The 16,295-nt window shown below is 36.8% G+C and overlaps 1 protein-coding gene across 1 annotated transcript; it reads right to left on the minus strand.

Annotated features, from left to right (window-relative positions):
- Window positions 1-682: 682 nt before the first annotated feature.
- LDHB (lactate dehydrogenase B) lies at window positions 683-11,288 on the minus strand. The gene is made up of 8 exons (XM_053718755.1): window positions 11,131-11,288; window positions 8,032-8,166; window positions 5,679-5,796; window positions 4,611-4,784; window positions 2,539-2,712; window positions 2,196-2,313; window positions 1,962-2,085; window positions 683-959 (listed from the first exon to the last, which is right to left on the minus strand). The coding sequence occupies exons 2-8, from the start codon at window positions 8,158-8,160 to the stop codon at window positions 792-794; spliced, it is 1,005 nt and encodes a 334-aa protein (XP_053574730.1). The 5' UTR covers window positions 8,161-8,166; window positions 11,131-11,288; the 3' UTR covers window positions 683-791.
- Window positions 11,289-16,295: the final 5,007 nt, after the last annotated feature.

Genomic DNA, 16,295 nt, shown 5'->3' on the forward strand with positions numbered 1-16,295 from the left:
AAAAAAACTGAGTTTAGGCCAATTGCATTATGAAGTTACCAAACTGATAAAGAGGTCTTCACTAGCCACCAGGTGCCTGATTCTCTAAAGCTCTCTGGTCTGGTAAGATTCTAGAAGACACTTCTATCACCATTACAGGGCCCCCCTCTGCATTTTGTTTTTTTAAACCAAACTTACCACCTTGGGAAGTGTATAAAAGGTGGTCAAAGTTTTGTTTTTGTTTTGTTTTTTAAAGACTTTGCAATATAGCAGATTTCTCTCCATGCTAGCGATTTTTAAAATTGTGACCTTTGTTAAATAACACCCCACAAACAAAGGGGCAGGCAATTTAAAAAAATATATATATTTGAATTAAATCATAAATAGGTACACTCGGGAGCACCAATGCACTACTGGGAAAGCCAACAAGAAACACATGCAGCCACCAGTAGTACATTGCTCTTAGTATCATTTGTTGAAAGGAGCAGCAAAGTACGTTTGATAATAGAAATTGTAAAGTAACCATTTAACATTGCTGAGTGGTCCTTCAGTTTTAAATGCTGCACATTCAAGCCCTACTGTAAGGCAATTTCACTGAGAAACCCAGATTCTTTCCCTCAGAAGACCCAGCATGTTTCAACTAGAACATTATTTATAATGACATGTAAATAAAAAACCCCATCACAACAAACCACACACAAGAATCAGTAATACAGAGTTTAATCTGACAACCATTATTCTAGAAATATTATTTAACATATGCCTGTTGGATACAAGTCAAAGATGTCTACTACTGAAAGTTGTACAAAGGTTTACAAGTCTTTAAGATCTTTCTGGATGAGCCACAAAGTTGCTGCACTTTTCTGTAGTTGAGCAACTTCGTCATCCTTCAGTTTTTGATTAATCACACTTGTCAAACCCTTGGCATTCAGGACGCAGGGAAGGCTCAGGAAAACCTCATTCTCAATACCATACATGCCCTATAAAAAGAGAACATTATAGTTATGTAAAATGGATATGACAGGTAGATAACTTGAAGATTCTTTTAATCTCCATTTTTAGGAAGCATTTTACAATTATGAAATTACAAGGTGTTAACTATCCCTTTAACATAAGACATTTCTATTGTGTTGCCAATAGTACATTTCAGCCAGGTCTTAAAGCTTTTAAGCTCATCTGAACAAACAAGATCGTTGTATGTCCTCTCTATTACGTTCTGTATGTAAACAAGCATTTTTGCTTATCTTGTGTAAATATTTGAAAATCCTAAAAAAAAAAAAACCCCCACAAGTTAAAGTCTCCCAAAAAGACTATTTGGATAGCCACAGAAGAGATCTTACTTTGCAGTTAGGCGATTAAGTCTTCAGATCCAATTAAACTGGTATGAATATTTAAAGATTCATGTGATCAGCATACCCTACTACATACATTTAAGATCACAACTAAGCCCTCAGCTACAAACTAAAGCCAATATTTCAGAATCTGATAGACAAAAGGTTGTTAAATTGTGTTGCTTTTAAAGGCACAGTGCAGTAAAATTTGTTTCCCTTCAACATGTTTGCCAAGACAATAAAATATCTATATCTAGATAATTGAACAATATCCCCTACACACTTTTTGCTGTGTGAAACTACAGCTCATTACAATGGGGGGTGAGCTTGTAGAGAGAGTAGGCCTCATCACTCTATAAAAAAACAAAGGCTTCCTTATGTTATATATGTATATGCAGAGGACAAACTATTTCTACGACTCTAAACTAGGGTCGATTTTAACTGGTGACTCGTCAACATTGCATCTTTAGCCTGTTGATCCCATCCCATAAACTGAAAATTGTAATACTGCAGTAATGGGTACAGAAGCAATAAAAGTGTCCAATTTACTTCTCTATATACACACTGAAGCTCCAACACTAGTGGTTAGACATTAAAGTTAATTCTATAGAACACGGATCTATAGCTTAGTTTGTATTTTGCTGTTCTTACCTTTACCATGGTGGAAACGGGATGGACTCTACTCAGGTTCTTAACAATGGATTCCACCAGATCAGCCACACTGAAACCAATGGCCCAGTTTGTATATCCCTTTAGCTTGATCACTTCATAGGCACTTAATAAAAAATAATAAAAAAAAAAAGGCAAAGTGATAAAGGCAGATAATTGTGCAATAAACTAGTCCTTTAGTGTGTGCAAATTAGATCAAATCTACCACAGATTTACCTGTCAACTACTTGCTTGTGAATATCTTTCCATTTTTCAGAGTCCTTGTCAGTGCCGATTTCAGGGGAAATGGACTGAAGGGTGACACCACCAACAGTTACTCCACTCCATACAGGTACTAGGAAAAAAAAAAAAAAAAAAAAAAAAAAAAAAAAAAAAATTTTTATATATATATATATATATATATATATATATATATATATATATATATATATATATATATATATATATATATATATATATATATATATATATATATATATAAAAAAAAAACACACCACGACCTTAGTTACAGAAAGTTCCATACACTCTTTTCAGTAGGTGGCCTTGTAAGTGCTCTTACCACTGGTATCACCGTGCTCTCCTAGGACGTAGCCATGACAGCTGGAAGGATGGATTCCAAGTTTTTCAGAAATCAAGTGGCGGAATCTTGCAGAATCTAAGTTGGTTCCACTGCCAATGATACGGTGTTGGGGAAGGCCACTCAATTTCCAGGTGACATATGTTAAGATGTCCACTACATCAGTGAGAAAAAACAAAAACAAAATAGAATTGTTAACTCCACACACTGATGCTTTGTTGCCATTTATTTAATTTAGCAGGGAAGCTGAGTGTGTCCAATTCTCCAGCCAAGTCCCCATAAACATTTCTACTGTTTCAAATACATACAAGGCAGGGAGCTACAGGTAGTACTGGCTGCATACAAGATTGCTCATTCAGTACAGAAACCATTGCAGGTTGGCTTCATATGCCAATTGTAGAATTGGCTATGAAAAAGCCATTTAACCCCTTAATGACCAAAAACGTGCCTGGCACGTCCTCTGGAGTGTCAAGCGGTGGAAGCCATCGTGATCGCTTCCAGCCGCTATAAGGCTATTGCAGCGATGCTTCAATATTGAGGCATCGTGAAAAACCTTTTTTCAGCCAACCAATGCAGAGAGCCACAATGTGGCCCTCTCCTCATCGGCCAGTGATGGTGCCAATCGTTGGTGGAAGGGATCTGAGGGAGGCCCATCACTGGTGAACTTCGTGCAAGAGTTGATCCGGATCCTGTAGTGCACACGAGAATATTAAATAAAAAAAGTACCAAAATGGTCATAGATCAATGCTTTGGGTTGTCAAAAAAAATAAATCAGTCTTTAGAAAGTTCATTTAAAGGGACAGTCAAGCCAAAAACCAAACAAACCCGTGTTTTATAGGGCATGTAATTTTAAATTTACTTTTATCACCAATTTTGCTTTGTTCCCTTGGTATTCTTAGTTGAAAGCTAAACTTAGGAAGGCTCATGATAATTTCTAAGCCCTTGAAGGCTGCCTCTGATCACACACTTTTTTATTATTTGCTTTTCACAACAGGGGAGAGCTAATTCATGTAAACCCTATAGATAACTGAGCACGCCCATGGATTGTGGCAGACACTGCACTAATTAGCTAAAATGAAAGTCAGATAATAAAATTTCATGTGATCAGGGGGCTGTCAGAAGATGCTTAGATAAAAGTCAATTGCATCATAGAGGTAAGAAGTATAATATAACAGTGTTGGTTATGCAAAACTGGGGAATGGGTAATAATGGATTATTTAACTTTTCAAAGACGGTCCCTTTAATGGAATATATATATATATATATATATATATATATATATATATATATATAAATAAATGAGTAAGAAAATTAAAGCTAAAAACAAAACACCGCAGAAATTTAAATAGTCCTGATCACTAAGAGGTTAAATATATAAGTTACTCCCAGTGGGAGGAAGGCAAGTACTAAAAATGTTAATTTTCAATTGTTCTCTAGAGAAAAAAAAAACAAAACAAAAAAACTCCCTGCAAGCAATGCCCCATTTTAAATGTGTTGTGGTTTCAACGAGCAAACCCATCTAGTACATACAAAAATAAAGCTAAAACAAAATTGACCACATTTTATACTCTTCAGCTGGCTTAAGTCAATGGAAAAACATTAAGGGGGGGGATCCAGTTTAAAGTACAGTCCCTTTTAAGTGAGACATTGGGTATATTTCTGCAGGCTCAGACCATTTATATGGGCATGTTCTTGGGAATAGAGGCTTTTAATCAAAGACTGACATTTCATATACAAAATCATAAGTGAGCAATTCCCCATACATTTTATACCATGCAGCTACTATAACAAATCATAGGGAAGACACTAAGAGGAAACATTTTGCAGTATATTTTCCCTTTAAGGTGCTGTAGAATTGACCAGGATCTAGCAAATCATGTCAAATTGCTCTTAGTTATGGACAATATTTGAAAACTGTTTTCACATGTATCCTAATGACGTTATAACCTATTGAATTTACATTTAAGAGTTTTAAAATTTTGTATCAAGCTTTGCCAGTGCCAAGACAACTGGCTGTTAACATCACACTAAGGGATTAACAGATAAGGATTTACCTGGATTGGAAACCACAACAATAGTAGCATCAGGGCTATACTTCACAACCTGAGGAATGATAAATTTGAAGACATTGACATTTCTTTGAACCAAGTTTAGACGGCTCTCTCCTTCCTGCTGACGCACACCACCTGTGACCACAACGATTCTAGAGTTTGCAGTTACGGCATAGTCTACAAAGACAATTTGTTAGAAAAAAAAAAAAAAGTTTAATCAGAGCTACTAAAACAGTGATTGTTAAGCGCCTAAGCACATTTTATTCACAACAATGTTTTACATAAAGTGCTGAAGGCAGTTGCACACTTCTAAGCCTACCCAAGGAAGTCATGGAAAGGAGCCAAGTTTCAAAGACCAATAGAATGGGGGTCAGTTTGATAAAAGTAAAATTTATATTTGAAGACTGCAGCAGATTTAAATGATGAAACCTTAAAAAGGGCAAGTAAAATTAAAACTGCATGCTTTATCTGAATCATGAAAGCTTATACCAACTTCCCAATTTACTTTTTATCAAATTTGCTTTGTTCTCTTGGTATTCTGTTGAAAACTAAACCCAGTCAGGCTGTTAGGAGCTTAGAGTACGTGTCTATAGCAGCAGTGTGTATATACACATACTGCTGCCAGATGGCTTAAAGGGACAGTCTAGTAAAAACAAAAAACCCCCATAACTTTCATGATTTAGATAGGGCCTTGGTACAGGCAAATCATTTAACTATTTAATTAGTTTAGCTCTGTTTTCCGCATTCATATTAAAAAAGGGACATGAAACTAAAACAAGTCTCTATCTAAAACATGGAACTTTAAACAGTGTTCAAATTTACTTCTGGTCAAATTTTCTTTGTTCTTCATATCCTTTGAAGAGTAAGCCTAAATGGCAGTAATGGACCACAGGAAACTAACTTTACGCATCTGACAAGTCCATGACTAGTGGCATATTTAGGCAACCACCCCAGTAAGGTTTTTCAGAGGATACCAAAAGAATAAAGATACACTGGACTTTAATGTCAGTTTACAATTCAGAGCATATTTGACTGTCCCTTTATCTACACATAATGAGCTGAGATGCATACCTGTGTCTGACACAATCTTTGGGGTTTTGAGAAAAAGACCCCCATGTTGCAAGTCCAACATTTCACCCCTCAGTTTATCCGCCAAGATATCAACAAGAGCCAGCTCATCTGTTAATTCCTTTATAAATAGAAAGCAGTATAAATAAAATAAATGTTATATGTAACAATTGTCAGGTTAAAAAAAAAAAAAAAAAAAAAAAAAAAAAAAAAAATCCATATTTAGAATGCTTAACCAAGAGTTAAATTGATTAAACATTTCAAATATTGTCTAGGGCAGGGGTTGACAAATCTGTTTAAAATTTATGAGCCAAATAGTGGTATTTGCATATAGCTATATGAATAAACCAAAAAGTTATGACCCAGGGTAAGATTATAGGAGCCAGTGGCCCCTGGCTACCAAGTTTGTTTAGCCCTGGTCTAGGTAGGAGTCAATAAGGAAATTCAAACTATAGTGGCTGCTAGTGAATTAAATCATAACCCTCAAAAAAAATAAATAATAATTTATAGAGATGTTACGCAAAGTACACTATGTTGAGCTTCCTCTTCCTTTGAGATCCATACAGAAACCAGTCCTGAGAATTCATATTATCTCTACTAACTACTGGATACTCGAAAGCCCAGCAGATGTGGGATCTATTCCTTCTAAGGGAGCTCTACACAACTCACACGAGGGTACAACATGCGAGTAAAATGTTTGCCTCCTTCTAGTGTATGTACGCCACTTGCAAACATTTGGGATTTATTAGTTATTGTTTTATGTATACTAGATGAGTGCTGTTTTTACATTCTTTTATTGCATTTAGAACGCTTAACAGAAATTTTTAACATTGTATAAGAGACCATTCAGTGCCATCGTAGAGAAAATAAAAATGGGAGGCTATGAAATAATTTGTGTCTAGAAATAACATGCCTCTTGACAGCAAAAAAAAAAAAAAAAAAAAAAAAAAAAAAAAAAAAACCTGTTGAGAAATAGACCTTAGAAGGGGCATGGGACAAGATGTCTCAGGGTTTACATAGTATACAATTTAAAACAACTTTATTCATTCTCTTGGTATAATTTTTTGAAGGAGCCGCAATGCACTACTGGGAGCTAGCTGAACACATTGAGTGAGCCAATGACAGGAGGCATATATGTGCAACCATCATTCAGCAGCTTTACCCTAGTAGTGCATTGTTGCTCCAGAGCCTACCTAGGTATAATTTACAACAAATGATACCAAGAGAAGGAAGCAAAATTGTAAAGTTAAAAATTGCATGCTCTATCTAAATCATGAAAAGTAAATTGACTTTACCGTTCTATTGTTCCCTTGCAATCTATGTACATAGAATCAATCCCTTACTAAGATTCAAGAAGCACAATGAATAGAAAATGGTTTGGGGTGGGAAAGATCTGCACAAGGACCTAAGTGAGGAGCAAGGAGTAAAAATAAAACCTATGTTATTGTTTTATTCAAACTATTTACATTAAGGTCATTATTTTTGTTCTTCCAATAAAAAAGGACAGTTGAAAACTTTGTCAAATATGAACGAACCACCTATTAAACTGGAGATATCAATAAGTTATCTATGCATTTGTAATAGTATATAACCAAATCAGTAATTTTCTGATAACTGGAATAATCAAGTTATTTTAATGAGAATTATGCAGAAAACCCATGATTTCTGCCTAGTAATTTAAATCAAATCCACCCTGCTCAGTAGGGGCAATGCATTGAAAATTCTGATCACAGAACCTTTTTACATAGAGTCAGTGAGCATTTGTTTTAACAAATTACACCATTTAATACATTAAAATGTCCCCTAAACCTTACCATATAACAGTATTGGAAAAACACTCAGATCTTAAATTTGCACTAACAGGTTTGGGGACATACAGTAATAAAGGTCCTATTTTTATACAATCATACTTTAAAACTAAATATTAGGCATGCCCAGTCGAAGGTTTTGGATGCCTCAGAATGAAGTGGCTGGTCGCAGTGTGCTATTTTCGGAGCCGGATTTTTTCTTGTAAAAACTGCAACATGCTAAAAACTGGATTTTTACAGAATGATCTTAGTGTGTTGCACTTTCACAAGTAAAAAGCCAGCTCCGAAAGACGAATGCTGTAAACTGCCACCTTCGAAAAGGCATAAGAAACCTCCAAATGTTTCTGTTTACAAAGCAGCTAAATCTAAAGTAACCTGCTTATATTGTTTGTTCAGTATTTGCTTTAAAAAATGTGATATATATATATATATATATATAAATAATCACTCAAGGGCAAATGCGTGGAGAAAAGCAATTAAGAATGTAAAGGTTAGAAGAGTCATGTATTGAATACATCTATCACAAGTGATAACTATTTCAGTCATACCCGCAGCAGTATACTTGTAGCACAGGCCATGCCAACTTGGCCAACCCCCACTATTGTTATCTTGTTGGTTGGAAGTGCAGTCTTGTCCTCTGTTACAGAAGTGATTAGTTTTTTTTGTACTGAAGCCATGTTGTTCTGCAAAAGATATAATATAAATCATTATGACAATACAGGTCTAAAATAATTGTTAATTTATTAAAACAGTTTAATACAGGACATAGATTAGCCCACTACACAGTGCATATAGAGTTAACGGTTTAAGAGATTTTCAATAGGCATCCCCCCCCCCCCCCCAGCTACTTTTAGTGTATTAACTGGCCACAGGCACAAATATTGGTGCCCATATTTGTGAACAGTGAAAAGCACTGGAGACTTCCTTCTGAAGGAGGCCTTTTGCCACAGGTAAAAAAAAAAAATGGAAGTTTTTAATTTAAATCACCAATTTCATACTGGTAATATTTTTAGAACACAAGAATCTAGTTTTCTTAATACAGAAATAAAGGCAACTATCTTAACTCTGATTTTTAATCAAAATTCTTTGTGCATAAATTTAAGTCTGCAAGCTGAAGGATTCTAGTCCTGAGTATTATACTACTATACTAGACCATCTATAAAATTATTATATCTATTTTTATTTGGCTGTAGCATGGCACAAAAAAAAAAAAGTTCAAATGTGGCAAAACATAAGAGATCCTGGTAAAAATTTAGCATTCTAACTTATTTATTCCTTTAAAGGGACACTGAACCCAATTTTTTTCTCATGATTCAGATAGAACATGCAAGTCGAGCAACTTTCTAATTTACTCCTATCATCAATTTCTCTTTGTTCTCTTGCCATCTTTATTTGATAAAGGCATCTAAGCTAAGGAGCCAGAAATGTTTTGGTTCAGGACACTGGACAGCACTTGTTTATTGGTGGGTGAATTTATCCACCAATCAGTAAGAACAACCCAGGTTGTTAACCAAAAATGGGCCGGCATCTAAACTTACATTCTTGCTTTTTAAAATAGATGCCAAGAGAATGAAGAAAATTTAATAGGAGTAAATTAGAAAGTTGCATGCTCTGAGTCACAAAAGAAAGTTTGGGTTCAGTGTCCCTTTAAGGCTGCGTGCATCACATGTGGATGCATACTGTTGCTCCCTTTAAAACTGTGCATGTTTACCCACTAGAGGTTGTGTGTGCCTGCCCCTTTATGATTACGAGCAGGTGCCGAGCTGCCCTATGAAGTTGCGCTGCATAAACATTGTGATCTGTCCCTTTAAGACTGTGTAGTGCTAGTTGACCCTTTGCCTGTCCCTTTAAGACAGTGACCAGGTGCTATGCTGTCCTTTAAGGCTGTGGTGAGTGAGCATTGTTTTCTCAGCAGTTTGTACAGTAGGTACTGACAGAGCGGCTTTAAAGGGACAGTATACACTCATTTTCATATAACTGCATGTAATAGACACTACTATAAACAAGATGCAGATACTGATATAAAAATCCAGTACAAAACTGTTTAAAAACTTACTTAGAATCTCAGTTTAGCTCTGTTAAAAAGGTAGTTGGAAAGCCCACTGCAAGTGTGAAATAAGAAGCTCCCCCCCCCCTCCTTTTGCATATTAAAAGACCCTTTAAACAAACAGGAGAAAGCTGGAGAAGGTAGCTGACGGTATTCAAATAAAACTTTGGGGCTTGGTTAGGAGTCTGAAAATCAGAGCAATGTTATTTAAAAATAAGCAAAACTATACATAAAAAAAAACAAAAAAAAAAACTTTATGGGCTATAAAATAGATCTGCAAAACATTTATGCAAAGAAAAAAAAAAAAAAAAAAAAAAAAGTGTATAATGTCCCTTTAAGTGTCTGTACAGTAAAGTTACAAATCTATAAACCTGTAGGCTTAGGGTTGGATACAATGTATCCATGTAGGTGAGCAGAGCTGGCTGTGGAAAGTCTACGGTGAGAACAGGGACTTTAAACCCCAACATATGGCTCCCCTTTTAGTCCCTGGAGATAGAAACAATGCAGTATTGTTGGAAGCCCTCATCTGAACCCCCATACCAAATTTGGAAGTAAAATAATGCAATATGGCGGAGAATCATTTAGAATGCTAAACTCAGATTTTACTGAAATCCCTTGCATACGTGTGGTCATAAAAAAAAACTGTAGGCAATAGATCAAACACAGCTTCCTTTTTAGCACATGTTCATAATGAAAATCACAAATACCCTGCATGCAAGCAACCCAATCTGACTTTACAAAGTTATTTGGCAATGCTATTTAAGTAATCAGTCTCATGTATAGTACATTGAGCAACAAGCTGGAAATTCCAATATCAACTAAGAATTTTTTGTTTCTGGACCACACTGTTAATCTTTTGAATGACCATTTTAGGATACAGTAACCCAGTCAAAATCAACTGTTTAAACAGCCACGTTATCATAACTATATAATAATTGTGTGCCTTAGCACTTTAAAAGCAAACATTTGCTTCTGTTCCAATTTAAATAAGAAAGACGCCATTGCATGACTGGTGTTAGTCACACACTAGTAAGTGCACAGCATATAAAATATACAGTCTCTCCTAAAGCTTTTAATGGCAGACATCAAAACCTACAATTCTCAAGCTTTAAGAAATAAGTTTATTTTAATCTTTAAAAGAAAGAAAGTTTACTCCATGTACAATCAAGGACTCATGGAGTTTGGCAACACGCCAGTATATTTGCTAGCACAATGACAAAGCCTTTACGTTACATAAGCCATTGCTGACTCTCTAATAATGTTCAGAAGCAAGCTAGGGCCTGACTTCCTTCACTAGAATAGCGGGCATAACAGGAAGAAACTGACACGAGCGTTAGTTAACTCTACATCCTAGTTCAAGACTGCGTAGCGTCTCAGCAATGCAGGATCCCTGCCAGGGTCACTCAGGGCAGCTTTGGTCCTTCGTCCAAAAGAAGCAGCTACACTCAGCCTTTATAAACTACTACATCTATGTGATGGCTTGTGAATAAGGACCATAAACGCCATACAGCAGCCATTTGTGTGGTAAGCACACAATATAATGTGTTAGAGCACCTCAGGAAGAGGGGATGTAACAATATTATATAAAGGCAAACCATACATTACTGCGGAGCCTGTGGACTAAACGGTGTGAATCGCAGGATCGATGCTGTCAGAATGAGCAGAAGGTGGGGCTTCACCCCAGTTTAGTCTGAGGCTCAGGCTCCATCACTGCGATTGGAACACACCCCATCACCTCACTCAATCCTCTCCAAGGACAGCATTGCAAGGGCACCCGGGCCCAGCCCATCTTGTTACCGCCTCCCTCCTCAGGGGGGCCACGATGAAGCTATAGGAAGCTCCGAGGCACAAATATTACTGGAGTCAAGCTATCAGACAGTTTAAAAATCCAAGTCAAGCTATCAAACAGGTTTAAATATTGCTCCTATTAGCAGGACATACATATGAAGCGTATCCAAGACTAGGCTGCATTCATAATACAAAATTACATTGCATGGAGCTGTGTAGGTATTTTTAGACAAAACCAGCCAAGGTCATACAAAATAAAGAAAAGCTAGTTGACAAGGAAGTACCTCACCCGGGTTAGCCCCCCATATTCAAAATTTTAAAAATCATTACATTTGTTAGATCAACTGTTTTTTTCCGTTAAATTACTCTAAAATATGAAATATTAACAATCTTTTTCAGGGGGGGGCTAACCCGTAGCCAGCCCCCCTCAACAAAATGTTATAGATTATGATAGCTCCACGTTAGATTAGCCAAAAGTTGTTAGATCTAGTCTAATTACTGAGATATTGCATTTTTAATGAGGGGGGCTAGCCCCCCTCAACTGAAATCTGGACCAAATTTTATTGATTTTGATAGATATACGTTAGATCAGGTTCGATCAACTGGTTTTTCGTTAGATCTATCACGCAAGCGGCTGTATTCACAATCCTAGTTTGTGTGCGGGGGAGGGGTAATCATTGGGCTAGCCCCCCCCCCCCCCTCAACTGAAATCTGGACCAAATGTGATAGAGTTTGATAGATATACGTTAGATGAAGTTTTTTTTTTGTTAGATCTATCACGCAAGAGGCGGTATTAACAATCCTAGTTTGTGTGCTGGAGAGTGTGACAGGGTTGGGGGGTGAGTGTGACAGTGCGAGAGAAGGTGGATGTGATCGGATTAGTGGGTTAATGTGATCAGGTGAGTGTGGCAGGGTGAAGGGGGTGTGTGTGACAAAGTCATAGACAGGGTCGGGGTGGGACCAAAAATAGGCCGAATCATTTTAAGGCAAAGCAGCCCATCCCAATTTCTTGTCAACACCAGAATTTTTGTTGTTTAAAAAGTTAGATAATCCCTTTATTACCCATTCCCCAGTTTTGCACAACCAACAATGTTATATTAATGTACTTTTTACCTCTGTGATTACCTTGTATCTAACCCTCTGCAGACTGCTCCTTATCTCAGTTATATTAATATACTTTTTACTTTTGTGATTACCTTGTATCTAAGCGTCTTCTAACAGCCCCCTGATCACAAGACATTTTATTTATTATGTGTTGACTTTCATTTTAGCCAATTAGTGCAGTGTCTGCCACAAGCCACGGGTGTGATCACAATGTTATTTATATGGCTCACATGAACTAGCTCTCCCCTGTTGTGAAAAGCAAATAAAAAAAAGCATGTGATAAGAGGCGGCCTTTAAGGGCTTAGAAATCATATGAGCCTTCCTAGGTTTTGCTTTTAACTAAGAATACCAAGAGAACAAAGCAAAATTGGTGATAAAAGTAAATTGGAAAGTTGTTTAAAATTGCATGCCCTATTTGAAACAAAGGTTTTTTTGGGACTTGACTGTCCCTTTAACACTCTCTTGTCCAGGATGATTGAAATGCTGTGCTATAGTGCAACTGCACCACAGCAGGGGATGGTGTTGCGCAAGAATCCTCTTGTGCAAAATTACATTTTACCTTGCTTTGAAACATGGCCACCTGCAGGGATTGTAAATATTCCCCAATGTGTGACATCCAGCCCTACAGAAATACACTTGTATGAACGCAGACCCCACACACACTCGCACAAGCTCTTCCCTCCTGACCTGCGCGCTGCCCGGGGACAGCTCAACAGAAGCCGGGGACATTTGCGGGGCATAATGTTTCCAGGGACAGTCTCCTCAATCCGGGGACTGTCCCCTAAAATCGGGGACGTCTGGTCACCCTATCATAAGAAATGCGTTGCATAGCATCTTCAACAAGTCTTCTTTGTTCCATACCTGGGAGAGGTTTACCAGTTTGATCCAAGGAGATGGAGGGTTAATCTCATAAAGTATTAACTTCCATATCTCTTACATCAAGAGTTAATACTTATTATAATAAAATCAGCAATATTAAATGTGATAATATGAGATGCATTACTTGTAATTTTATAGAACACAAAAAGAATGTATACTATAAAATAATCCCATAAAGTGTAGAATAATCTTCCACTCCCCGCTTCCTACACCTTGGTGGTATGTGGGGGGCGTAGTTTGTCACTGCTGGATGTCTCTTGGTTTTGTGCAGAGCTTTGGGACAGGGTTATAATAACGCCCCTCACAGGCCAAATAGACACAGTGCGTGCAAAAGCACTGACTGGTCTGTGCATGGACATGCGCTTCTGCATGCTACAGAATACCGCCTCTTGCGTGATAGATCTAACGAAAAAACCAGTTGATCTAACGTATATCTATCAAAATCAATAAAATTTGGTCCAGATTTCAGTTGAGGGGGGCTAACCTGGGGATCACCCCTCCCCCGCACACAAACTAGGATTGTGAATACCGCCGCTTGCGTGATAGATCTAACGGAAAAAAAACAGTTGATCTAACGTATATCTATCAAAATCAATAAAATTTGGTCCAGATTTCAGTTGAGGGGGGGCTAGCCCCCCTCATTAAAAATGCAATATCTCAGTAATTAGACTAGATCTAACAAAACTTTTGGCTGATCAAACCTGATCTAACGTGGAGCTATCATAATCAATAACATTTTGTCAAAAATTGTGTTGAGGGGGGGCTGGCTACGGGTTAGCCCCCCCTGAAAAAGATTGTTAATATTTCATATTTTAGAGTAGATCTAACGGAAAAAACAGTTGATCTAACAAATGGAATGATAATTTGTTAACATTTTGAATATGGGGGGCTACTTATTCAGAAATGAAAATTAGAGCCATATGCCAGTGTTGGCATCAATTGTTGTGCCCAAAACACAATTGGGCCAGGCTAAAACAATTGCATGTCATGAAGGGGGGGTCTACCCTGTATATATTCATAGTGAAATCAGTGGCCCAATGGTTATTAACCATTTGAAAAAAAATTGGTTACTTATTTAAAAATGGTAATTAAAGCACCAATGCCAGTGTCAACATCAATTTCTGTGCCCAAAACACCATTGGGCTAGGCTAAAAATAATTGCATGTCATGGAGGGAGATCTAACCTGTATATATTTATGATGAAATCAGTGGTTATTAACCCTTTGACAATATCTGTTACTTATTCAAAATAGTAATATTTGTATTGGTGCCAACGTATGCCCTTTTTTCAAGTTTGTATATTCAATTGTTGTATAAAGGGATTCCACCTCTGTAACTACATTATATGAGTCATATTATTATATAAATAAAACCTATATTTTTATTTTAAAGTCAATTTAAAGCAGTCTGACAAAAAAAAAAAAATATATAAAAAAGAAACAGAATTTCACGAATAAGAAACCACACACACTTCGTACATTTAGCCATTATAAGTTATTCCACTACAGTAACATGTTACTAATCATGCTAGGGTAGCCCCCGCCTCCCCTATAGATGTTCTCTTATCAAATTACAGAAGCCAGTTGGTAAAGCTCTGCATTTTTAATCTGGGCACTACCATATGTATTGCTGCATCCTTTGATAAAAAGCAAGGCCAATTAATTATGTTACCAGCCTTTTGATAGATGTGCCTTGAACAAAAGAAAACTTTACATTTTTGAGTTTATTTTTAAAGGGACAAAACTTTTTTTTTTTTTTTTTTATTAAACGAATACACATATTACTTTTACATTAACAGACTACCACCCTGTTGGTAAATACAGAATGTCAGAAGATGGTGAAACCCCACTTGTAAAGTTAGTCCCCAAAATTCACTTGTGGTGGATGCCAGAGGATTAGCAGAGCACCTTGCTAAGTATGACAGACGCAAGAGCAGCAAGAACAATGTGGGAGAAGAGAATCATCCACCCAAGAGGGAAGCTACTTCTTAAAATAATGGTACTTTTCAGTTAAAGGGATATGAAACCCAAAATTCTCTTTCATGATTCAGATAGCACATGCAATTTTCTTATTTACTCTTATTAATTTCTCTAGGTATCTATTTTGGTTCAGTACCTGGGTAGCATTGCTGATTGGTGGCTAAATGTAGCCACCAATCAGCAAGTGCTACCCAGGATGCTGAACCAAAAATGGAACATCTCCCAAGCTTACATTCTTGCTTTTTCAAATAGATACCAAGAACACACTTTTTACCTGGTTCTCTGTATCCTTTGTTAAAAAAAAGAAACAGATAGGAAGGTGTGGGAGCATGCATGTGACTGGAGAAATATATGGCAGCAGTTTTAGAACTGTTACACACTTGCATGAACAGTAGGTGGCAGCAAAGTTTACCCTAATATATAGCACCAGAAGTGTATGCTACCTATCTAGATAGTAGATTTCATAACATAACAGAAGTACATTGAAAATGTTTTTAAAATTGTACTATCATGAAAGTATCTCTTAAGTGTTAAAGTTACATAAATATATAAAAAGCCATCAGGAATTACCTAAAAATTGAGACATTACACAAAATATACATCCCCAATGTATCTTGTCAAAAAGACAATCACTGATCTGTTAAAGTACACTGCTTTTATCAGTGTGTGTCAGTGAGAAAGTTTAAAACCCAAAATGGCAGCACCCAGTGCAAAGCTTCACTAACCAGCACTTATAAAGGGTTAACATGGAACAGCTTTGAAAACAGCTGCAGGCACATGAGAGAAAAAAAACAAACCTCAATAGCATGTGTAGTAACCATGCAACTGTAATTGTACCCAGCACTTTAATGTCCCTTTAAGTTGCTTGGTATAGTCAGTGGCCATCGTAACTCATGAGCAAGGCCTACAGGCTCTACAACATGAAGAGATTAGCAGATAGGATTTTCCTTTCTACAGTAGCTAATATACCAAATAAAACAAGCAGCATTGAGTCTTTCAAAACTGCAGTTTATTT

Source organism: Bombina bombina, chromosome 6, assembly GCF_027579735.1.
Source record: "Bombina bombina isolate aBomBom1 chromosome 6, aBomBom1.pri, whole genome shotgun sequence".
Taxonomy (NCBI): domain Eukaryota; kingdom Metazoa; phylum Chordata; class Amphibia; order Anura; family Bombinatoridae; genus Bombina; species Bombina bombina.

Coding starts and splice junctions, on each gene's coding strand:
- LDHB (XM_053718755.1), bottom strand. CDS start 8,160: ATGGCTTCAGTACAAAAAAAACTAATCACTTCTGTAACAGAGGACAAG. Junction 4,785..5,678: donor AAAGATTGTGTCAGACACAG/GTATGCATCTCA, acceptor TTGTCTTTGTAG/ACTATGCCGTAACTGCAAAC. Junction 960..1,961: donor CCGTTTCCACCATGGTAAAG/GTAAGAACAGCA, acceptor CTCTTTTTATAG/GGCATGTATGGTATTGAGAA.